Source organism: Mustelus asterias, chromosome 4, assembly GCF_964213995.1.
Source record: "Mustelus asterias chromosome 4, sMusAst1.hap1.1, whole genome shotgun sequence".
Taxonomy (NCBI): Eukaryota; Metazoa; Chordata; class Chondrichthyes; order Carcharhiniformes; family Triakidae; genus Mustelus; species Mustelus asterias.
This window is the reverse complement of record NC_135804.1, coordinates 123,593,941-123,620,072: the sequence shown is the minus strand read 5'-3', so window position 1 is coordinate 123,620,072 and position 26,132 is coordinate 123,593,941. Positions and strand designations below refer to the sequence as shown.

Below are 26,132 nucleotides of genomic sequence, written 5' to 3'. Positions count from 1 at the left end.
GGATTTGAAAATAAGAATGAGAATTTTTAATGTCCATTTTAACTCTTGAAGGTGGTGAGTTATTCTGCTTCTGTGCATAAATCCCTCTTGGTACCTCACTCAGGTAGGCAGCCACCAGATGTGGAGCCTGGACTGAAAATACTTGAAATAAAAACAGAAAGTACAGGGAAAAAACATCTCAGCACATTCAGTAGCATCTGTAGAAAGGGAAGCAAAGTTGATGTTTTGAGTCCGATATGACACTTCTCTGGAACTGAGAATACAGCTGGAGCTGATTGAGATGGACACCTCAGCCAAGACCAACTCAGAAGACTTGCCAATGCTTGAAGGTTATTAGTTAGTACTGCAATTGGTGGAGATCTGTTGTTGGAAATACTGGGGAAACTTAAATGTAGAAGTTTGCTTCATGTGTGGATTTGATCCCAACTTCAACAGAAACTGATTTAATTATAACTTTCAGTTATGCTGCATTCAGGTCTATATTGGGTCAGATTTCTGCTCAGCTTTCTGGGTTTTGGCTAAACCATCTAGTGTATCTGAGTTCACTTAGTCAAAGGCTATTAAGAGCATCATGGAGCCAAAGGGTTCTAATAACCCTTTACCTTTAATGCGTTCTGGCACTGTTGAAAACTTGTGTGGTTTTATTTCACTGATATTTTCTTTCAAAAATCGAAGGTACAGATTCAAGTCATCCCAGTAGCCTTTGGTGACATTCATCACCTCAAACTGTGGCAAAAGTTCATATCTCTTAACAAAAAAGTATAGTTCTTTCTTAAAGGAAAAATCATACTGTACACTGAAACTGGAATATGGAAGATAAATGCGACAATGTTGATGATAATTAGAAGTTGAAAAAATCCAACAGAAATGAGTTTGCACTGAAAAATTTCTGGCATGCCTGTTTCATTCTCAAGGGCAATTAAGGGTGGGCAATAAATGCTGGCCTAGCCAGTGAACCCACATCCCTTGATTAAGCATCTGAATTTGTCCTGACAGACTTCAGAGAGATGTAACATCCAACGTAGATGCAGGAAAACGCAAGAAAAGTGCGAGCAAGGTCTTTAGGGTATGGAGAGAAAGCACAAATATATAATTGAGATAGAGGATCAGCCATGATTATATTGAATGGCACAGCAGGCTCCAAGGGCCAAATGGTCTACTCCTGCTCCTAGTTTCTATGTGTCTATGAATAAGATGCAATGTCAGCGTACTCCATGAGTCTTATTTTCATTTCAAGCAATATTTAATGATTGGGAACTGGGGGGAAAAAGTATTTTTCTCCTTAGTACCATGTGGAGGTTAAGTACTTAGCTCAAGGGTGTAAATTGGGCTATTTAGCAAGACAATTGATACAGCCTTTCACTTTCAGGGGATCACTGAATTTTGATAGCAAAGAATGTGGCCAATTTTCTCTTCCTTGCAATCGGGAGTAATGACCCACTTCTGCTCTTGCTCAGGTGGGCTAACAGAGCAGAGTTAAAGGGTAAGGACTTCCTGGTCAGTTCTCAGTAGATTGGGCACGCATTTATTCTAGATTGGGCACGCATTTATTCACTGAACTGTCAGACACCCCATACCTTTCACCCAAAGGAAGTTTTTAACACCATTTAATACCTTTCTTCCAATTGATTTTTTTTCCAAAGATAGATCCACGAGCATTCATAGTGACAAATACAAGTAAAGCTACTGTCAAACCACAGAACCAGAAAACTTTTATCAGTCAGTTTGAGGTTGACTGTTTGTTTTGGCTGCAAACTTGTACTGAGTAAGTGGTTTAATGGGAAAGCCATGCTGCAAAGGCATAAAGCAGAATTATTATGGAGTTTTCAAGATAGCATGATTGGAAAGATTTATTCTGTAGTCCTACTGGTGCCAAATATAGGAGAGTATTTTTGTGAAGACTGCAGTCAGATTAGTACTAAATTGACGGGTCTGTGCCCACCACACATTTTTCTGGGTGTTAGGCTAATTATTGGAGCAATGGGAAGTTACTTCATTAATGAGCTTAAAATAAATGCACAACTTTCAAACACATGCAAATGCTGCCAAATCTGATCACAGTAGTGTTCTATCGCAATGATGCCATATTGAGTCTCCTGACTTCCGTGGTACATAATTTATCCAAGTATCCAGTGGACCTGAAATTATAGGCCATGATGAGGGCGATCATGAAGGGAATTTTGTGCCATCAGCCGGGTGTGCCTGTTCCCTGCCACCATCCTGCCCCACCCCATTCTCCAAAGCGGGTGGGGATTGGGGCAGGAGGCACCTACAAGCAATTAATCTCCATACTGGCTGTTTAGGGCCCATCTTCAGAGACCGACAGGGATTTTCCAGTTGGCTTCTGGGATCCTGGAGGCAGCAGGGAACAGAAGAACTGCTTGGAGGTGGCCTTCTAGTGACACAGGGATTTGTATTTCAGTTAGGCTTACAGGTCCACTCCAACAGCTAGGCTCCATGTGGAGGGGAAGCCTGCCCATCATGAAAGGTGACAGACTCGCAAGCTTAACTGTGTTTTTCCCTCTGCTTGAGCCAGTGAATATTTCCAGCCTTTTCAGTTTTTAATTTTGATTTTCCAGCATTCGCACTATTTTACTTTTGTGCTGATCAGAAACCTTTGAACTGTAGCTGTGAAAACATAAGGTGTATGTTTCAAGCAGAGGGACTTACCCTTCAGTGATCAGCAAGGAATACCAAATTACATGGCAATGCTCAGTGGGAAATTAAAACACTCATTCTCTTGCCAAGGAAAAGGTGGAGAGCTTTGCTGCTTATCACTGACTCACAAAAGGAGAATAACTGGCTATGTTCTAGCATTATCAATTCATCTGCTAAGTCATTAATGCCTTTGGCAGGAGGTCCAAGTTCTATGACATCTGCAGAATTCTTTGAGTTTTAAAATTCTTGAGCGACTTGCCTCTCAGGAACAATCTCCAAATGATTGTTATTTTCCATTCCACCACAGAAGATCTCTCTCTTACCCACTCCATCCCCAGTCAACAATGTCTCACTTTCTCAATCCCTTGTGAGCTCCTCTCATGACAATAAGGGTCATTGTAATATTTTCCTTGTGTCAAAAAATCCATGTCCAGAAATTTAGTGCCTCGATTACAAAGCCAACTGTTGAGGGAAATCCTGTCTTAGCCATTTCTGGGACCCAATCCCATTTCTACCTTTCCAGCAACTAATCAGACCCTTTAACAGTTGGCCAAAAGCACTCTATCCCACCAGCCAGGAATTGCTAGCTACCAGAGTGCTGGTAACTTAGCAGCACCACTTGGAGTGGTGGCCGCTGCTGGCATTGCACCTGGAAGAGAGGACACATGCCATGGGAGCACGCCACTGTCCTATCCAATTAAGTAGGGTCTGAGGTCACTGGGGCCAGTTAGGCAGACCTGTATGAGGAATGAAGGGAGAGGCAGGTGAATGAATGTGGGCAAGGGGAGGTTTGCCTTAAGGGCAGCTTATTCTGTCAAAAGATCCCTTCCTCGGTCATAGTTTCCTATTAGGAGGGAATTCCCATCAACTACAAGCCTGCAGAAGGCTGCTAGGGTTCACCAAATGGTCACTCCATGAAGCGGAGGGCTCACTCACTGGTGGTAAAATGTAAATGGCCGTGGGAAGTGGCCAATTGGATCAATACCCTAATTGGGTAGGCTGATCTCCACCTTTCTCTGGTAGAATGACATGGCACCAGGAAGAGAAGCACCCTTACAACCTTCTGTCGCCACTTTACAGTTTACAGCCCTACCGGACACCCCCCCCCTTCACCTGAGGGCAGCTAAAATCCAGCCCCATGTAAAATCAGTATGTGGCACAACTCCACATCTGGCTGCTTCCTGTTTTAGACCCATTGGCACCAGTTCCACAAAGCACAGCTATCAGTGTTGATGGGAGCTCAACTATTTGCAAGTCAGCATCTTACAATGAATAATTATAGGATTTTGCCTTCGGGTTAGTTCATGCTGTCAGGAGACTCCTCTCTGGATTTAAGTTTTTAAGTAGGAGGGACAGTCCCATGTCCTCCAACCCCTTCCGAGCAACAGTATGGACGTTCCATGAAAATCATGATGTATTTCCTGTACTAATGATGAGAGAAATGTTAGTGGTGCTAGTGGATGAATGTTTAACCTTATTGCCTAATAATCCTCGACCTGATATTTTAACAGAAGCACTAGCCACTGAGATCAGCAGTAACACTGAGTTGTAAGGTTGTGGATTCAAGTTCAATCTCAAAGAATCACGCACAAGATTTTAATTGACACATAAGTACTGTAACTGAGTGAGTGCTGAGGCCATGTGTGGTGTTGTCAGAGGTGATGTCTTTCCAATTAGACATTTGGCTAAATTATCCGATCTTGCCTGCTACATTAATCGTCGTGGGCGGGATAGACAATTTAACAAACCATTTAGAGGTCCGTTGTCGTTGGGTGGGAATTTCTGGGCCCCAGTGGGCAGAATCGGATAATCCCGCCCATTAAAGTCTCTCGAGCAGATGTAAAAATAATCCCAGCCCACGCTTTGGAAACAAAAATGAGAGTTCTCCCCAGTATTCTGTCCACTCTTTATTTTTCAACTAACGCCACTAAAACAGATTATCGAGCCATCGTCAAATTGCTGTTTGTTAAGCGTAATTCACCAACCTCGCCCGCGGCTGGGATTCTCCAGTCCCGCTGCAGTGAATGGAGTTTTGGCTGAGCACCAAGTACTCCGTCCTCGCTGGCAGTGGTGGTGGAGTGAACAAGATCAGAGGATCCCTACATTCTAAAGTCGACTACGCTTGAAAAGCACTTTCATTGGTTGTAAAGTGATTTGGGACATCCTGCGCTGATGGAAGGCTTGAAAAATGTAATATCTTTGTTTTCAAATAATCACTTCTGGAAAGACGGCAGATGGTGAACCAGTAACTCCCAGCCTTAGGAAAGCAGCTGATGCCTGGAATTTTGAGTATGGCAGACTTTTACTGGACTCAATGGTAAGAAGAAGGAAAAAGTATCTAAATGGACTTTAGGACTCAGTATTGCTGAAGCATTTCATTATTCTGGATCAGGATAACACATTCCTTAGTGCCACTGTTGTCACTGACACTTGTTAAAATCATTAGCATCGTGCTCCTAGCACCTATTGGAATCCCATCTTAGAATCATGACTTGAAAATGCCCCCTTTTTTCTACAGCGTTGCCCCTTCATTGACGGGCACTGTTCATTTGGTAGTCCTGACTTTACACAGTAAGATCCCACTGGACTCTGAGCTCAGCAATGAGACATCGGCTTGCTGTAAGTGCAGATTCTCCTCCACCTTACCTTGTTCTCCCTCTGCTTCCAGTAGTACTGAACACCAAACGAACCAAAAAGCAGCAGAACTCCCATCAGAGCCACCAGTATTCCAAACTTCAAATGTTGTGCGAAGCGAGTGTGCTTTTCCTTCGTTGCAAAGATCTAAAAAATGTGCAACAGGCCAAAATCATAACTTTGAAGAGGTATTCATGAAGTACTTAAGCAACTGAAAAGTAACTAAGCATTGGAATTGTATCCCCTGCAAGAGAAAATCACTTGAAACTGAAGTGTTCAAAGCACAACTCCAGCAAAAACAACTGTTGTATTGATTATTCTTTTTAAAAAAGTATTCTTACATCTGCAACCAAGTACTGGCCCTCAAGATTTTGGCTCGGTTTTTCTGCCATCATTCGAAAAGACTAGTCCGAAAGTCTGAATCGCAAGTTATCCGTGCGAGCAGTGAGTAAACGAGACTTTATATTCTCCAAATCCAGACACTTCGCAATTTCACCTTAAGGGGAGGGACTCTTAAAGGCGCCGCTCACACTCACACTGCCTCTCTCACACCATCGTAGCGCCCGGAATGTTCAATCGCAACTCGTGTCGACAGCGAAGTCCAGTTAACCTGGAGTTCAACTATATAAAACACATAGTTTTGATTTGAACAGCTTGTCCAAGTTATTTGCAACAGCAACTATCCTGCAGAGGGGCCCCCAAACACTCCGAGATGACTTACTAATTGTCCATATGTCCATCTTTGGGGAAGGGGGCTGGGGGGGCTCCGGCTGTTTTTACGTTGGTGCTCAGGGGGAAATGTGGATCTCTGTTATCCACTGCATTCTCTATAATTTGCTGAGTTTCTGGATTAATAGTCTTGCAATAATACCACTAGGCCATTGCCTCCCCATTATCATGTTTGACCAGGAATCCCTCCCACCAGTGCCTGGCAGCACGGTGGGCGGCGGCGGGGGGGGGGGGGGGGGTGGCACAGTGGTTAGCACTGCTGCCTCGCGGCGCCAGGGACCTGGGTTCGATTACCTGCTTGGGTCACTTTCTGTGTGGAGTTTGCACATTCTCCCTGTGCGTGGGTTTCCTCCGGGTGCTCCGGTTTCCTCCCACAGTCCAAAGATGTGTGGGTTAGGTCCACTGGCCGTGTTAAATTCTCCCTCAGTGTACCCAAACAGGCGCCAGAGTGTGGCGACCAGGGGAATTTCACAGTAACTTCATTACAGTGTGAATGTTAGCCTACTTGTGACTCATAAATAAACTTTAATTTAATATTTTAGTGTTGTTGATAGTAACTGCCCTGTCAGCCTGACTTATTTTTCAGACCTACAGCATTGAACACTGTTAGTCAGAAAGGTGGAATTCACTCCCTCAGCTGGAGATCCAGATCTCATGGATTCTACTCCTAATAGAAGGATGTTCACAGTGAGTGAATGTTTCAGCCTTCACCTGCTCCAGGCAAGATGCAGAGAAATGTCCAGGGCAGAGGTCTTGTGGCGCAATAGTTAGTGTCCCTGCATCTTGAATCAGCAGCTCTGTATTCAAATCCCACTGCAGGAGTTTGACTGTCAAGGAAGGTGTGTTTGTAATGCAGCCATACAGAATCAATCTTCAAATCCTTCCAACGCACGCCTATGGCAAGCTGTAAGAGTGGGAGAGATTCCTGGTCAACCATGTGATAATGGAGATGTGTTGGCCTAGTGGTATTGTTGCTGGACTATTAATCCAGAAAGTCAGCTAATGTTCTGGGGACCCAGGTTCGAATCCCACCACGGCAGATGGTGGAATTTGAATTCAATTAAAAAAGATATCTGAAATTAAGAATGTACTGATGACCATGAAACCATTGTCGATTGTTGGAAAAACTCACCTGGTTCACCAATATCCTTTAGGGTAGGAAATCTGCTATCCTTACCTAGTCTGGCCCACATGTGACTCCAAAGCCACAGCAATGTGGTTGACTCTCAACTGCCCTCAGGCAACTAGGGATGGGCAATAAATGCTGGTCAGCCAGTGACATCCATGTCCCATGAATGAATAAAAAACCCAGAACTACTGCCATCACTATCCATAACTCTGGACTGCAACATGCTGCCTTCTTGTCCTACCCATGGTGCAGATTGTGGCACTGTGGGTTGGATCTGCCTGTGGGCAGAGAACTGAAGAGGAAGAAAATGTCCCTGGGCCCTTACTTAGCGGAACAGTGGAATGCCAGGTCACTGATTCCTGCTGACCAGTGTACAAGAGGACCACCTAACGGGTCACATGTTTCAAACATTGGAGGAGGCTGGAGTGGCTGCAGAATATAAGAATGGTGGTGACCCGTGTAAACTCTGGTGCCTATGTTGGAGAGAGGCAATGTGTCAGGTCCCAGTATGTGACATGAACCATTGATAACTACCCTTATAAAATGCAGCTTCTGCAAGCATTGCCTCCTGGTGAGCTGGAGGCAGGAGTGGACACTGGTCTGTATATTTTGGACTTGGAGGCTAAAAGCAAATGGGTTCCATGCACCTCTGTGGTACCTTTTCCTCTGCTTGCTCCAAAAATCATTGGCCTGGAGGCATTTGTGGTGGAGATCTGTAGAATGCAGTGCGAGGCACTTGGTACTTGAAACAGACAGAGACAACTCAGAATTCAAAGTGCACAAGCAAATATGGCTCCTTTATCGTAACAGCTCATTGATACTCTCTGTTTCTGATTGTACTTTCCTGGTACCATTCTGTATGATGTGGAGATGCCGGCGTTGGACTGGGGTAAGCACAGTAAGAAGTCTCATATCACCAGGTTAAAGTCCAACAGGTTTATTTGGCAGCACTAGCTTTCGGAGCCGCAAGCTCCTTCTTCAGGTGAGTGAGCTCTTGTGTTCACAAACAGGGCATATAAAGACACAAACTCAATTTACAAGATAATGGTTGGAATGCGAACAGCCCCGAGTGTTCTCACGTGAGAACACCATCCACCAGGTACATGGTACATACTCTTGCGACTCGGCCAACGTTGTCTACCTGATACGCTGCAGGAAAGGATGTCCCGAGGCATGGTACACATTGGGGAGACCATGCAGTTGCTATGACAATGAATGAATGAACACCGCTCGACAATCACCAGGCAGGAGTGTTCTCTTCCAGTCGGGGAACACTTCAGCAGTCACGGGCATTCAGCCTCTAACCTTCGGGTAAGCGTTCTCCAAGGCGGCCTTCACGACACACGACAACGCAGAATCGCTGCACAGAAACTAATAGCCAAGTTCCGCACACATGAGGACGGCCTCAACTGGGATCTTGGGTTCATGTCACACTATCTGTAACCCCCACGACTTGCCTGGGCTTGCAAAATCTCACTAACTGTCCTGGCTGGAGACAATACACATCTCTTTAACCTGTGCTTAACCCTCTCTCCAGTCACATTGTCTGTACCTTTAAGACTTGATTATCTGTAAAGACTTGCATTCCAACCATTATCTTGTAAATTGAGTTTGTGTCTTTATATGCCCTGTTTGTGAACACAAGTCGTCACTCACCTGAAGAAGGAGCTTGAGGCTCCGAAAGCTAGTGCTGCCAAATAAACCTGTTGGACTTTAACCTGGTGATGTGAGACTTCTTACAATTCTGTATGGCAGCTTCAAGTGAACAATATGTACATTGCAATTTCAAAACTCTATAACACTATGGGCGTGATTTTACCAGCCCACTGTGCTGTTCGAGTAGCACAGCATGCTGGGAAAGGTCAGCAGAGGGCCTGTAGCGGGGTCCAGTTGACTGCGACTTTCCCTGGCCCTTTTTTTTCAATATAGTCAGCCTCATGCTGGAAATCAGTGTCAGGCTGATTACAAATGAAAACTAACATTTCCATGTCATTCAGGAGCCCAGGACAGCATCGTTGAGGCTCGCTAATCTCCCCTTCTGTCTGGGAGAGGTTCCCACCAGCGGGGATTAAAGCTGGGCCCCATCAACGGCGACCAGGCATGATAACCTCTCTGATGGGGACAGAGGCCATTGTGGCCCATCCCCGGGGGTCAGTGGCAGGGGTAGGAGATGCCCCTTGGGCAGTGCCAGCCTGGCACTCTGGCACTGACCACTGGGCAGTGTCGGGGGGCAGGGACTGAGGGGTGGGGCCTACTGGAGGCGGTGCTGATCGGTTGTGGTGGTGGTGGGGACCTGCTGCGCACTCTGCATTAGAGATCGATGGGGGGGAAGGGAGGAGGGTAATCGGGACTGACCATGGGAGAGGGGGGGATCGGGGCTGACCATGGGAGAGGGGGATCAGGGCTGGCCATGTGAGGAGGATTGGGGCTGGCCATGGGGAGATGGGGGAGGTGGGGGGAAGCTAGTGATTGGGTGGGTCACGGAGACCAGCGATCAGGAGGGTTCACGAGACCAGCGATTGTGCAGTTCAGGGAAGCCAGCGATCGGGAAGCGATCGATGGGGGGGCCAGTGTGCATGCGCCAAACTCCCTACTGACAGATTGACACAGGCGCAGTGGCTCACTCAGCATTCTGATGCTGGCTTCTCGGGCGAGTTTAGGGCCCCCAGCGTTAATCCCCCGGTGGACTCTGTGAAGCTCAGAGTGCCAGAAATCCATCGCACTAAGCATGCCCAAAATGGAGTCTCTGACCCCGCTCTTCGGAAGCTGCAACGACGACTTCAGACTTTTATTTTGCAGGTCGCTTACAGCGCGGATGCGGATCAGGCCAGAAGACGGTAAAGTGGGATTTGGCGGTAGAGTTGGGCGCGCGGTTCATTAAGTTGATTTAAATGCATGCAAATGCATTTAAATCGTCGGGCCTCCCGATTCGGGTGCGGGCCAGACCTGCACCCGAATCGAGTGTCGGTAAAGCCGCGATCTGCTTGGAATCGGGTGCAGATCGCGGTATAGGCCCGATGCCCAACTTTGCCACGATTTTGCACCCGAAAATGGACGTGAAGTTTTGGTAAAATCGGGCCCTCAGATTGATAGATTTTTGGACTCGCAGGAAAATCAGGGGAATCGGCAGGAAGTGGAGTTGATATAACGGTTCAACCACAATCTCACTGAATAACGGAGCAGCTTTTAGGGGTCACTTACTCCTGCTCATATTTTTTATTTCACTATTTAAAATCGGACGCCCATTCACTCCTTGTCCTTTTCATGCTACTGGAGACAAAACCCTTCAATTCCAAAGATGTTTCCCTTTTTTTTGCGACAGACCACTGTGTTAATCTTTGTGCCATCCTCTGGTTGGTGGCGGGGGGGGGGGGGGGGGGGGGGGGGGGCGAGGAGGAGGAGGAGGGGGGGCGGGACCCAGAGCATCCTCTGGTCGGAGCGGGGGGGTTGGGAGGAGGAGGGGATGCGGGACCCAGATCATCCCCTGGCCATCTCTCCCGCTCTCTTGCCCCTGCAGGGAAGAGTAATCTGTGGCTGGTAGTGTACCAGTGATGGTGTATCCCTTTACAGGCCCAGCTTGGTCCTTCTCCAGTGTCTCCTCTTGGACTTGTACTGATCTTGTAGCTGGTTTTCATGCGGATCCACTGTGGAATCGGCCGGTTCTGCTTCATCTTCTTAGCGAGGAATCGCTTCATCCTGAAGGTTTTGTGGGATGGCATGGCCGCACGTCCACTCCGGAAGGAGGGATCGGCCGCAGACTGGCAGCGGACCCCCCCCTCTGAACAGAGGATGATCTGGGTCCCGCCCCCCCCCCCCCCCCCCGAGGGGATGACCATCAGAGAGCCGCTCTCTCCACTTTCTGCTTTTCTTTTCTTTCGCGCCCGGCCGCGCTCTGTCAGATTTTTTTCGAACTGCACATGCGCAGTTCAGAGCTCCGATCGGTCCGGCAGCACTAAGCCCCGCCCACAGCACGGATCAGACCGGAGCCGGCAAAACACGTATGGGCGTGCTGGAAAGAGGATTCCAGGCTCGGATCTATTTGACGCCCAGATTCGGCACTTAGACTCAAAATGGTAAAATCAGGCCCTGAGTTTTGGATGTACACAAATACTGAATATGTACAGCTCTCTGGGATAGAGAATCCCAAAGGTTCACAAACCTTTGCCTGAAGAAATTTCTACTCATCTCAGTCCTAAAGGCTGTCCTCTTATATTGAGATGAGAACCCAGAGTTCCTGCTGCTGCTAAGGGAAACAATCTTTTAACATCCACTGTGTCAAGCCTATAAGAACTTTGTAAATTTCAATAAGATCACCTTTCAGTCTTCTAAAGTTCAGAGATCAATCAAAACTAAAATTCAACATGCTTCACTATCAGCCTCTTTCAAGATCGACCTATTTTACTTCTAATATGTATAACCTGTCAATAAATTGAGAAAGTCTGGAATATTTCAATAAAAATGAGTTAGCCCACAGCAGTTTCACTTCTGAGTCTTGGATCATAAACTTAGTTCAGCTTTGTGGATTAAAATGTCCTCCTTTTGCCAGTTGGAAGCATGCTAATGTGAAATGAGTTTGTATTGTCTTCTCATGTTTCGTTATGGGTACAGCATAACGCTGCTTCAAATTCAGCATAAATTGACACTGAGTAGCCAGTTTCTGAATAGCCAGAATGATGGCTGGTGTGGCAAGTTGCACCATTTACATCAATATGGTAAAATAAAATTTTCTTTTGGGGCTGTGACAGAGAGGCTCATAAGTTGAGATGCCCACTGTTGTTTGCTGGGCTGTACCTGATCTGGGAGAGACTGCTGCTGAACTCAGCAATACAAACCTGCTGAGCCCAAAGCTTACTCTAATTCTTAGTTTATACATAAGTGAGAGTCATTCTAAGCTTTTAAGTGCTGTTGAAATAACCTTGTTCTCTTTTGATAGGATATAGCTCTTTGTGCTGCCCACAGATGACTTTTTTTGGAATGTGGCCACATTAGACGAGCTACGTTCAGCCAATAATTGAATTGTACATTGAACTGGCTGCTCCAATCAATTTCCTTGCTGGATGAAATCTATTCGTATAGGCAGTTCCTGCTCCCAGTCCATCAGAGACTGCTTAAATGCTTTATGGGTTATCGTCTGTTCAGAAACAAGAGGATTGAGGAAGTTAATAGGTAGGAACAGTGGGAATTATTTTGCCCTCTCCATTCCTTCAGGTAACTGGCACTGTCAGGGAAATGATGTAAGGAGTCTAACAACACCAGGTTAAAGTCCAACAGGTTTATTTGGTAGCAAACGCCACTAGCCTTTGGAGCGCTGCTCCTTCGTCAGGTGAGTAGATCTTCCACTCACCTGACGAAGGAGCAGCGCTCCGAAAGCTAGTGGCGTTTGCTACCAAATAAACCTGTTGGACTTTAACCTGGTGTTGTTAGACTCCTTACTGTGTTTACCCCAGTCCAACGCCAGCATCTCCATATTAGGGAAATGATGGGCAGACTGCACATGGTATCCTCCTATAAATATCAATGCAACGATGCAGCAACATTCCAACCCTCCAGTCTCAACAACTCTCAATCCCTCTCCCCACCCCCTGCAATATTCACCCTGGGGTCACAAATAGTCTGAGGAATTAAAATGGGATTACACTGGGAAAGCGCTTGGGAAGCATCAAGTTAGAAATTGTTCATTTCAATCTGAGGACATTTTTAAATATCATGATAAGTCTTAATTACAGCTGAGCAACCCCTCTGGCACTGAAAATATAAGTCTACAAATGTGGCGTCTCATTTCTTCTGCTTTTGGATGTTGTTGATTTAATATCAAGTAAATGGAAAATCTTTTCTTTCTTTCTCTTCTATCACACTCAGTTCAATTTTTCTTTTCATCTCTTTATTTTGTTTTTTGCTCCTGGGTTGACATTGAATTCATTATTCTGGCTTATACTTCCTAGTTCCGACTCCATGTAACTCATAAACAATTCTTCAAGAACTGATTAAGGAGATGTACAATTGCTTATCCTGTTCAATAAGTTTCAAATGTCCTGAAGAGGGTGCTGTGCCATTTAAATTCACACGCAGCAACTTTCACTTATGGAAATAAATGAGGCAAAAGCAAGTCCAACAAATGGCGTATTTCACCAGCTAGATGTTAGCTAGCGGTCTGTTCCTTGCAGATTATGAGTTAACCTGACCATTTAACCTTATGAAGTAAAATAGGAATTAAAGGTAACATTTCCAGTAATAAATAATGAACAATACAATCCAAAATTGAAAATATTGAGTATAAGTGAAAACAAAAGTGGGAAGAAGAGGGAGAGAGCGGGAAAGCTCCAGGACAGACAGAGTAAAAGATTGAAATGCTTTATTTAAAATGTCTGACAAAAATTTTTCAAATAATTTAACAATGAGTTTCAGAATATTGCTGAAGAGAAAAGAAATGCTTTTTGTCTATCGTGACAATTACAAGAATACCAAATTTCAAAGGGAACAACAATTATGTTATATGCAAAGACTTTGTTAATTGGTTGGCAAGGGGACTCTGATTGGTAGAGGCATTACCATGGAGAATGCACAGGCAACAATTAATTTCAAAGTTTTTGTTTCAATTCAAAGCAAGGCAAGTCAACTCTGATTGGACAAGGCATTGCCCTGGGAAAGAACCAGTGAATGGCTGTCCCCCAAGCTTTTGTTTAGTTGAAAAAGGTGTCATGCTAGGATATATTCTTTCTGTTTGCAGAAGACATGCTCCATGTGTGAATATGTGTAGCTTCTAGCATGTGTAAGTGAGCCACATTGTAAGGCCAAGTGGTTTGTGTAATGTCCTAATTATGATAGTGGTTGTGGGGTTGTAAGTTTCATTCTCACATGGTATAGTAGCATAGTCACAATCATCAGGCAACTCAGATTCAACTAAGTTTTCCATCATACCATTCACATACAAGGGGCTAAAGAAGTTGGTACTTCTGGGGATGATTCTGAGAAATCATTTTGAGATAACAACAGTTGGCCAGCCTTTAAACGGCCCAAAAATAGTAGCTAATGGTCAATGATCAGTCAATAATGTGAAATGACGACCATACAAATAATTACCAAACTTTCTTACACCAGAAATGATACTCAGTGCTTTTATTAGTTGTGCATAATTAAATTCAGCACTAGTTGGAGTATGCAAAGCAAGACCTATTGGTTGTCCTTCTCCTGAAGGCATAATATGTGAAACTACTGCCCCTACTCCATAAGGTGAAACATCATAAGCAAGCAGTAACGGTAGCTTCAGATTAAAATGAACCAATACTTCAGACTTCTGCAAAGCACCTTTGACATCCTTGTATGCTTTCTCACATTCCATTGGCCAGGCCTATTACTGATTAATTATGCAAAAGCTTCAATAATGTAGATAAGTTAGGAACAAATTTGCCATTATAATTTATTAATCCAAGAAATGATCTTAATTATATCACATTCACCAGAAGTGGTGCTTCTAAAATAGCATCCTTTTTTTAGGTGCCTTATGCAGTGTTTACTATCGATGACATGGCCCAAATACTGGATTGACGTTTGGAAAATGTCACATTTTTGTTTCCTGATACCAAGACCATGTGCTTGAAGACATTCCAATGTTACTTCCAAATTATTCAAGTGCTTTTGTTCACTGGATCCTGTAATTAGAATATCAACCAGGTAACATTGTACACCAGAAAGACAATTTAAAATCTGATCCATCGATTTTTGCAATAGGGCTGTTGCAGATATTATTCCAAAAGATAATCTTTCATAATGAAAAAGACCTTTATGAATAACAATGGTTGCGATTCAGTGGCTATATTCATCTGTAAATATGCCTGTAAAAGATCAATCTTGCTGAATTTCTTGATAACCCAGTAAACAAATCTTCAATTAATGGAAGTGGATATTGGTCAGCACGCAATGTATGGTTGTTTTAAGATTACCACAAATATGAATGGAACCATTTGGTTTCTTTACAGGTATGAAGGGGGTAGCCAAGTCATTCATCATAACTGGCTCTAATACACCAATGTTTAGAAGTTGTATTAATTAATTTGCAACCTTGGGATGAATTGCTTATGGCACTGCTTGTGCTTTGAGACTTTTTTCTTGACTATTATGCTATATCTTGAGTTTCACTTGAACTTCTTTTACTGAGCTAAGTGTCTCTTCGAATACACTCTTGCATTTATGCGGAAGGTGCTGTCGATCTGTTTTGACATCGACAATCTGTTGACAGCAATCCCGTTAAGCTTTGCCTTCTCCAACCATGATCTCCCAAATAAAGCTGGAAAGTTACCACAGACCACATGGAGAGGTAACTCTACTTTTTTTCCACTCAACTCTATGTTGTTCATGGTATAGCTTTTTAGTGACATGATCTATTCCGTGTATCTCTTTAAAATCACATCAGCTGATCACGGTAGCACAGTGGTTAGCACTGCTGCTTCACAGCTCCAGGGACCTGGGTTCGATTCCCGGCTTGGGTCACTGTCTGTGTGGAGTTTGCACATTCTCCTCGTGTCTGCGTGGGTTTCCTCCAGGTGCTCCGGTTTCCTCCCACAGTCCAAAAATGTGTGGGTTAGGTTGATTGGCCATGCTAAAATTGCCCCTTAGTGTCCTGAGATGTGTAGGTTAGAGGGATTAGTGAGTAAATATGTAGGGATATGGGGGTAGGGCCTGGGTGGGATTGTGGTCGGTGCAGACTCGATGGGCCGAATGGCCTCCTTCTGCACTGTAGGGTTTCTAAGATTCTAAGCTGGTTTTAAAGGAAGATGCTTCAGGTTTTGCTGGTATATAGTCTCAGGAATTAAAGGTACAGCAGCACCAGTATCCATCTCCATCCTAATAGATTGTGCACTTAACTTCAGACTCACCCAGAATCTATGCGATTCACCTTGTATGGATAAGATGTCCTGTTGAAGCTCTTCATCATATTTCTGGACATTCTCTTCTTTACAGTTTTTTTTCCATGTTGCAAATTCTTTTTGTAGAATGCAACTTGTTCTTCTTCTTGAAGCTACTCAGATTCTTCTTCTGAATATTCTTCTTAGGGAAAGCTGGTCTAGCCCAATAAGTTTTTGCAATGTGACCCATTTTGCCACAATTCTTGCATTGACTGCTCTTGCTCCAGCATTCACTTGCTGAATGGCCCATTTTGGCACACCTGTGATATGCTTGTTGCCGTTTCAATTTCTTATGGGCACTTCCCAACTTGTGAATCTTCATTCCTACACCAAATCACGAAGCTTCTTTAGCAACCAGTTCCATTGACACTACAATTTCTACAGCTGTCTTTAAAGTCAAAGCATGTTCAGTAAGAAATCTTCTTTGTATAGCCTTATTTTGGAGATCACAAACTAGGCGATCTTGAAGAGTATCCTCTAACGACTCACTAAATTCACAATATTGTACCAGCTTTCTGAAGGTGGCCACAAAATGAGCAATGCTTTCGCCTTCCACTTGATTCCTTTGGTGGAAGCTGAATTGTTCCGTGATGATCAGTGCTTTGGGGAGTAACACTTTTCAAGAATCTTTGTCAAGTTTTAATAAGTTTTGGTTCTTGGCTTTGCTGGATGAACGAAGCTCCGGAGCAAATTGAAGGCTTTACTTCCTATTGTAATGAGAATAACTGATACGAGCAACTCATTTACAATTTGATTTGCTTCTATAAAGTTATAAAAATGCTCTGCATAAGAACTCCAAGATTTATTTTCTTGATTGAATGGGGCCGTGGATCCTAATTGACCTGTAATTTCTCTTGCAGGTACTCGTGACTCAAGACTGCTCAGTGTACTTTGTTTACTGTCTTCCCAGTACACCCTTTTTTACTCTGGAGACTGTGAACTTGATGTATTCTTTTTTCAAATGGCCCCAGCCATACAGCAAAGCATTCCTTCTTTTTAAATATGCCATATACAGTCTGGAATCTTACCCTTCTATGATAGGAAACCACCCCCCCCCCCCTTTTAAAATTACATGGAGACCTTCCATCCATTTTTTTCTTACCTGGCCTTCCTTTATTGGTACTTCAATCTTTAATTCTATTGTTGCTTCTCCCCAGCTGCCTTATATTCAAAATGTGAGGATCTACAATGTCTCCTGTCCTCAACTTAGGATCTTAATCGGAGTGGTTGTCTTAACATCATCTGCCGTCTTGAGGAGATCCAAAGCTAGGCAGGCACACCTGAGAGAGAGAATGCCTGGTTACGGACAATGGTATGATCCTGGAACACTGAGGTATGGTGACAAACAGATCTAACAATGATTGGAAGTCTGATTCCTTTGGGCCTGTAAAGTGGTGTGTCTATTATTTGAAGCCAGATGTCTTACAACCATGATTCATTGTTCTACTGGAATGTTACACTGGCTTCTGTATCTAATTTAAAATTTATTCGATAGCTATTGACAGAAATATCCACATTCCAAAATGAGAAAGCCAGGCTATTTGTTCTCACTCAACAGACATGCTGCGAGTCTTATCGTCTGGGTTTATCATCTCGACATTGTGGATCATCTCTGGGCCTTCCATGTGTTTCAGAGTTCTTACCTACACCGTTTATCATAATGCCCAATTCTATTAAATTGGACTGCAATTGCAGGGCATTGATTAGGCCTGTGGGGACTCTTTGTTCCATGTTGCTGGCATGGTTGCTCTGCTGCCCGTTTTGGGAATTCCTTTCCCTGACTCAGAGTGTCCCTGTGTCTGTGTGGTCTGACTAGCTGAACTGAGGGTTAGACCTCTCCCCTCAAGATTTTCCTGTGCTTTTTAAAATTCATTTATGTGATCTAGACATCATTGGCTAGACCAGCATTTATTGTCCTTTCCTAGTTTTCCTTGAGAAGGTGGTAGTGTGCTGTCTTCTTGGACTGCTGCAGTCCCTGAGTGGCTCTGACTGTATCCTATTTCAAGTTTGCACAGTGAGCAAATGACTTGGGCCCTGTTTAGGAGGTTGCCACTAAACTTAATTGCACAAGCTGCTGAGTCCACAAGTTCCATGAATACAGAATCACACAGGAGAGGCATATCTAAATTGCCATAGTATGGTGACATGGTGCAAACATCTATGGCTTCCTTGAGTGGTACATTGGTGAATAGGCTAGTAATGTCAACTGAGGACATGGACTGGCATTGTTATTGATGTGCAAGTCCTCCACGTTCTTTGTAAAGGTGGAGGAATTCTTCCGCTTTCATATGGAAACCTTGTTCAGAACTGCTTGCAGCAACTTGCTGAACCATTTAGTCAATTTATGTTGCGCAGAACCAGTCATAGATAAGTTGGGGTGTAAAAGGACATAACTTTATGTGCTTTGCATACATGGTTGCAATAAATCATGAGGATGAATTCTATCAAATGTACCATCAGGCTACTTATTACTCTTACACAATTCAACAAACATTTATATAACTTGCTCTCAAGCAAGACTGTGCAGTCATATTTAGTGATGGGTCCAATGAATACAAATATTGAACTATAAGAACAGTGAGCATTTTGTCATTAGAGACACGCTTGTTAAGAATGGCTGTAAATAAAGTTACATATCAGATGAAGAATCTACAATTTTAAGCTATTGATCCCAGGTGAACAGCATCAGGTTAGCAACATAAAATGGCAGAATTGACATAAAAGCTACCAACCTAAAATGGCTGATAACTTGAATTATTGCCAACGTGCATATTAAATAATAAAAATATTCAGATGGTGAAGAATTGGAATGCAGCCAGGATAGACATCTGCACTTAAGAATTGATATCCTTGTAAAATAAATCTCTGAATACAAAACTGCTTCAGATAAACTAATAGTTAAAAGCATGGCCCAGTATAAGACAGTTTGCTCACACAAAGCCTTGAAGTAAATCTAACTTCTGGAAGGAAATCAGATTACTTTTGGAAGGTAGTCAACCAGTCAGCCATTTTTGAAACACAAAGGGTTTGAGAATTTCCCCTGTGAGACAGAAATACTTCCAAATCTAATATAACCAGATTAGATTTGTGAGTGTTTATTTTTAAAATTACTATTTGTTTGATTATCCAACATGATTTACTGTTAAGTTGGATTTAGAAAGTTGATTGAGGCTACATTATTAACCTGTCCCAATTAGCTTTCATTATCACTTATAACTTCACGTATAAGCTGTAACCTAAAATGAACTTCAATACAAAGTATACTTTTGAAGCATATAGGATGTGTAGTCTGAAATGTTTAATATCGTTAGAATCCACATGAACATATTGCTCGAGAAGTCTAAGTAAGGTTTCTAAGAGCTGATACAAGTAGATTTTCAAAGAATTTGGTATACTAAGACATGCCTCAATATATGTTCCATCCAAAGAGCATTTTATGGGCTTTGAGATACATGGAAGAGAGGATTTCTATTTGAGGACCCAGTCCAAGATTAATTCCTTTAGTATTTAGAAATCTCTTTCTAGTTGAGATTTTAAGATAGCAATAAGTTCAAGGCAATTGACTTGATGGCTTATCTTGCCGTGGATGGCTGGGTAAAGGTTATTCCAATTCCTTTGTTAGACTTAGATATATGTACATCTGGATTGGCCTTGAGGCCTCATAATACAGCCAGACATTCATGCTGCAGGTGAAAATGGGACAAGTCTTTGGGTCTCCAGCAATATGCTCGCACTGGATCATCTAGGTGTGCTTTCAAGGGCTCAGCATCTTCAATGAATGCTGGTTTTTGCTGGGAATAGAGAAGTTAACACTGGTTCACTATTCACTAATGTCTCACTCAAGGAAGACATATATTTCAAAAGACATATGAAGACATATGGGGCGGCACGGTAGCACAGTGTTAGCACTGCTGCTTCACAGCTCCAGGGACCTGGGTTCGATTCCCGGCTTGGGTCACTGTCTGTGTGGAGTTTGCACATTCTCCTCGTGTCTGCGTGGGTTTCCTCCGGGTGCTCCGGTTTCCTCCCACAGTTCAAAAATGTGTGGGTTAGGTTGATTGGCCATGCTAAAATTGCCCCTTAGTGTCCTGAGATATGTAGGTTGGAGGGATTAGTGGGTAAATATGTAGGGATATGGGGGTAGGGCCTGGGTGGGATTGTGGTCGGTGCAGACTCGATGGGCCGAATGGCCTCCTTCTGCACTGTAAGGTTTCTATGATTCTATATCATGGCGATTTAGACGCACAGTCATTGTCCGAATCTACATTCATCAAACTTATAGAGTCTAACTCATACAGTTGTGTTCAATTTTAACAATATTGTTTGTGCCAAATAGATATTGTTGCTATGGGATCCCCTCTAGGCTCAGCTCTCGCACACATTTTTGTTGAATTCCATGAGAAATGCACCTTTGAGAAAATGACCCCTTAACTTCTTACCTCTTGTATATTTCTGATTTAGATGATGGGTGCGATTCTCCCAGCCCACTGCGCTGCACAGGTAATGCAGCGGGCCGAGAGAAATCAGCAGGTGGCTTGTAGCGGGACTCGCAACCTGCGTCCAGGTTGTGAGTCTCCCAGGCCCTTTTTTTAAACATAATCAGTCTCGCACCAGAAATCAACGCGAGTCTGATTACAATATGGAAATAGACCTTTCCATCTCACCAGCGAGCTGGGACCATATTCTTTGGGCTCACTAATATCTCTCCTCTTGCCGGGAGAGATTCCCACCAGCCGGGATTAAAGCTGGTCCCCATCAACAAGGATCAGGCGTGATCACCACAGAGACCATTGAGGCACCCTCGGGATGTTGGGGGCAGTGGGGTGTGTCCCTTGGGTAGTGTCAGCCTGGCAATGCCAGTCTGGCACCGTGGCATGCCCACTGGGCACCCTGGCACTGCTCACTGGGCAACGGGTAGTGCCAGGGGGGCAGGGCCATTATGGTGGGGCCGAACGGTAGTGGTGTGGGGAGGACCCACTGCGCACTCTGCATTCATGATCAGTGGGAGAGGGAGAGAGGTGGGTGATCGGGCTGCACATGGGGGAGGGGGGAATTGTGGCTGCACATGGGTAGTGGTGTCTGGGTTGGCCATGGGGGGCTGAGGATTGGGGCTGGCCCCGGAGGGGTGGGGGGGGTGGGGTTTGGGGAAGCCAGCGATTGGGAGGTAGTGGTTGGGAAGCTGGCGAACAGGAGGGGGGCCTGGGAAACAATCAGGAGACTGGTGATGCGGGGCCAGTGCGCATGCGTTGATCTCCTCACTGATAGATCGGCACAGTGGCCCACTTAGTGTACTGATGCCAGGCCTCTCCAGCAGGATGAGGCCCTACCCTTCACTTACTGGCGGGAATCCCCCTCCAGCACTCTGTGGAGGTTCGTTCAACTAAGTACACCCATTGAGCCCCCATCCTTGAAATGGACCAGTCCAACGAGTTTCCTTTCCTCAATGAGAAATATGCCATTGTGTTCTCTCCTACTGTCTACTGCAAGCCTATTTTCACTGGTTAATATACGTGTTTGGATTCCTACAGTTTCACACACTATAAGATTGACTTTATCGGCAACCTCCTAAATAGGACCCAAGCCATTTGCTCCCCATGCAAGCTTGAAGCTGAAATAGGGGGTATTAAAGCTATCCTGTGGCAAAATGGTTACCCCAATCAGATCATTGCTCACTGTATATTGCACAAACTCATAATTGACCTAAGGTCACAATTTTCAGTCCTGAAACAAGCCCCGTCTGCCTCAGATTACCCGAGAAGTGTAAGGTGTCGCAACAGATTTGAGCAACAGCTGAAGTTATCCATTCTACACTTATGAAGTAGCAACCTGAGTGGTATTCTCCACTAACAGAATGTTGCTGTCAAGCCAGAACTATGGTCTACCTATTATACAATTGAGTAATGTGGTATATGAATTTTAGTACTGGTTTATTGCAATGGTGGTAGACTATACGCCCTAACAATTGATTGTTTATATCAAACAGTACAGTCTCTTTGGCTGTTCTCATCAGGCAAAATACCAACCAAATTTCACCATCCCATTCTTGTAGCACTCAGAACATAATGTCCAACACTAGATATGATTCCAAGATTGGACAGCACTTACTAAACAATCCCGATTGTGCTCAGAATTACACTAACAAAGATTATCAGTCAGGCTCGTGGTGTAGTTCACTTACGCATGCTAGAAGCCACGTATATTCACACACAGGGCCCTGTCTTTTGCAGACAGAAAGAACATGTCCACACATTGTGCCTTTTTCCAACCAAAGAATGGGTTGGGAGACAGCCATTCATCGGTTCATTCCCACGGCAGTGCTTTGACCTGTCCGAGTTGACTTGCCAGGTTTGAAATTAAACAAAAGCCTGGTAGTTAACTGTTTCCTGGTGCATTCTCCATGGCAATACCTTCACCAATCAGAGTCCACTTTCCAACCAATCAACACCCTCTTCTCATGCATAATAAATCGTTGTTTCATCTGAGATTTGGAAGGTGGCACCAGGATATTGAATTTGATGATCAGCCATGATCAAAATGAATGGCAGTGCAGGCTCGAAGGGCCGAATGGCCTACTCCTGCTTCTATGTTTCAATGTTTTTGTGATTTTGTCCGAGTGAGTACAGGACAAAAAGCTTTGACAGCCTGTCTCTTTTTTTCAGCAATACTCACATTCTGAACGACCAAGCAATTATTAGTATAAGAATACTTTTGATCATCCTTATCCATTTAACATTCGGGTGTCCATTCTCGGGACTAAATGACATATCGGGTGCAAGATGTGATGGGGGCTACACTACCTTACCATCCTGCATAATCCTTGATTGTTCGGTGCAAAAGGTGCTAAGGTGAGACACATCCAAAAGATGACTAGAGACCAAATCCTTTGACGGCAAATATGTTACCATAAGTGAGAAGCTGTGGCAGATTGTAATCATGATGTACGTTGAAATGATCTTCCCATTGGCTTGGATGAAGTCGTAGCATCAGACTTTAACATTTCTAATTTTGTCGACTTTGAGTGATCCGAATTCGAAACATTCACTCTGTTTCTGTCTCCACACATGCTGTGGGGATGCCGGCGTTGGACTGGGGTAAACACAGTAAGAAGTTTAACAACACCAGGTTAAAGTCCAACAGGTTTATTTGGTAGCAAAAGCCACAAGCTTTCGGAGCCTTAAGCTCATTCTTCAGCTGAGTGGGAATTCTGTTCGCAAACAGGGCATATAAAGACACAAACTCAATTTACAGAATAATGGTTGGAATGTGAATACTTACAACTAATCAAGTCTTAAAGGTACAAACAATGTGAGTGGAGAGAGCACCAAGACAGGTCAAAGTATTCTTATACTAATAATTGCTTGGTCGTTCAGAATGTGAGTATTGTCTCCAGACAGGACAGCCAGTGAAATTCTGCAAGTCCAGGCAAACTGTGGGGATTACAGATAGTGTGACATGAACCCAATATCCCGGTTGAGGCCGTCCTCATGTGTGCGGAACTTAGCTATCAGTTTCTGCTCAGTGACTCTGCGCTGTCGTGTGTCGTGAAGGCCGCCTTGGAGAACGCTTACCCGAATATCAGAGGCCGAATGCCCGTGACCGCTGAAGTGCTCCCCAACAGGAAGAGAACAGTCTTGCCTGGTGATTGTCGAGCGGTGTTCATTCATCCGTTGTCGCAGCGTCTGCATGGTTTCCCCAATGTACCATGCCTCGGGCCATCCTTTCCTGCAGGTCGACAACGTTGGCCGAGTTGCAAGAGTATGTACCGTCTACCTGGTGGATGGTGTTCTCACATGAGATGATGGCATCTGTGTCGATTATCTGGCATGTCTTGCAGAGGTTGCTGTGGCAGGGTTGTGTGGTGTCGTGGTCATTGTTCTCCTGAAGGCTGGGTAGTTTGCTGTGGACAATGGTCTGTTTGAGGTTGTGCGGTTGTTTGAAGGCAAGAAGTGGGGGTGTGGGGATGGCCTTGGCGAGATGTTCATCTTCATCAATGACATGTTGAAGGCTCCGGAGGAGATGCTGTAGCTTCTCCGCTCTGGGGAAGTACTGGACAACGAAGGGTACTCTGTCCACCGTGTCCCGTGTTTGTCTTCTGAGGGGGCCAGTGCGGTTTTTCGTTGTGGCGCGTCGGAACTGTCGATCGATGAGTCGAGTGCCATATCCTGTTCTTATGAGGGCATCTTCCAGCGTCTGTAGGTGTCTGTTGTGATCCTCCTCATCGGAGCAGATCCTGTGTATACGGAGGGCTTTTCCATAGGGGATGGCTTCTTTAACGTGTTTAGGGTGGAAGCTGGAGAAGTGGAGCATCGTGAGGTTATCCGTGGGCTTGCGGTACAGTGAGGTGCTGAGGTGACCGTTCTTGATGGAGATGCGTGTGTCCAAGAATGCAACCGATTCCGGAGAGTAGTCCATGGTGAGTCTGATGGTGGGATGGAACTTGTTGATGTCATCATATAGTTGTTTCAATGATTGTTCACCATGAGTCCAAAGGAAGAAAATGTCATCGATGTATCTAGTGTATAGCATCAGTTGAAGGTCCTGTGTGGTGAAGAAGTCTTGTTCGAACCTGTGCATGCGACGGCGCAGAGTCACTGAGCAGAAACTGATAGCCAAGTTCCGCACACATGAGGACGGCCTCAACCGGGATATTGGGTTCATGTCACACTATCTGTAATCCCCACAGCTTGCCTGGACTTGCAGAATTTCACTGGCTGTCCTGTCTGGAGACAATACACATCTCTTTGACCTGTCTTGGTGCTCTCTCCACTCACATTGTTTGTACCTTTAAGACTTGATTAGCTGTAAATATTCGCATTCCAACCATTATTCTGTAAATTGAGTTTGTGTCTTTATATGCCCTGTTTGCGAACAGAATTCCCACTCATCTGAAGAAGGAGCTTAAGGCTCTGAAAGCTTGTGGCTTTTGCTACCAAATAAACCTGTTGGACTTTAACCTGGTGTTGTTAAACTTCTTACTGTGTCCACACATGCTGCCAGATCTGTTGCGTTTATCCGGCATTTTCTGTTCTAATTTCAGATTTCCAGCATCCGTAGTATCTTGCTTTTATACTAGAATTTCTCGCATCTTCAATAAGATGCATCAATCTCATCTCTGAGAGTTAGGTTACTTATGAAACATCTGTTGAGCTGCTGTTAAACAGGACACAGGCATTGGTTAGTGGTAAAGTGATGGCCATTTTATCTCAATGTCCATTTTTCACAGAAATATTTATCCACCTTTGCCGTCTATTTGTCCTGACGTGGTGGATGCTATCAAAAGTGATGCTTTTATAAGCAGTTACATAGTGGTTAACTCTCCATCTGGAAAGACAAGCTGTGAGTGAATCACGACAGGCAGATATAGACAGAATTGGAAGTGGGCGGACAGATGGTGTGTTATCTTCAGCACTGAGAAGATCAACTCAATAACTCTGTCAAGAAAGATTAAGTATAATGTTGCACACCTACCTCTACTCCATTAATGCTCTACAGTTACCACATTCACCTTCTCAGTTTGATAATCACATCTGATCTGTGCCAGGCCAAGCATATGTTTGAGACAGTTGAAAAAGTTGACAGAAAAGTCTAAAGAAATACCTATTTTTGGCATGGGGGCAGCAATGGTGTGTCACAATTGATTGCTCGTCCCTAGATGTTGTGAAAGCATTACGGGTCAACCATGTATTGTGGAACTGGAGTCACGTGTATGCCAGAAGATAGCAGATTTCCTTCCCGAAAGGACATTTGTGAACCAATAGAGTATTTCCAAAAATCTGACAGTTTTCACCAACATTTTCTGATGCTTTTCACTGTTGACAGACATCTTTGGATGTGCCTCATCAAAGCTAAATTATTGCGAAACTTGAAAATCAATGTGTATTTGTAAAGGCAAGTTCTAAAGCTAACAGTCTCAGTTCAGGCATATATTGCCTTTGAAATGCACTGATCACAAAGTTTGTCTCCTAAGGACCAGGTTTTTCAGCACAATGGCTGCTGTTTTGGTTCTAACATTATATTTGCATTGTGTCTGCTCATGATTCTGCCATGAACCATGATGGATGTCATGAATGAGTTAGCCC

At 44.2% G+C, this 26,132-nt stretch overlaps 1 protein-coding gene and 1 pseudogene across 1 annotated transcript in view; both read right to left on the bottom strand.

Moving 5' to 3' along the window:
• tnmd (tenomodulin) overlaps nucleotides 1-5,765 on the bottom strand; it is a 154,929-nt gene extending 149,164 nt beyond the window's left edge. The window contains exons 1-2 of the mRNA XM_078210393.1: nucleotides 5,634-5,765; nucleotides 5,305-5,439 (exon numbers count right to left, since the gene is read on the bottom strand). Of these exons, the coding sequence (XP_078066519.1) occupies nucleotides 5,305-5,439; nucleotides 5,634-5,687 (189 nt within the window). The 5' untranslated portion in view covers nucleotides 5,688-5,765. The remainder of the gene's footprint in view (nucleotides 1-5,304; nucleotides 5,440-5,633) is intronic.
• Nucleotides 386-3,086, bottom strand: LOC144492430 (pannexin-1-like; annotated as a pseudogene).
• Nucleotides 5,766-26,132: the final 20,367 nt, after the last annotated feature.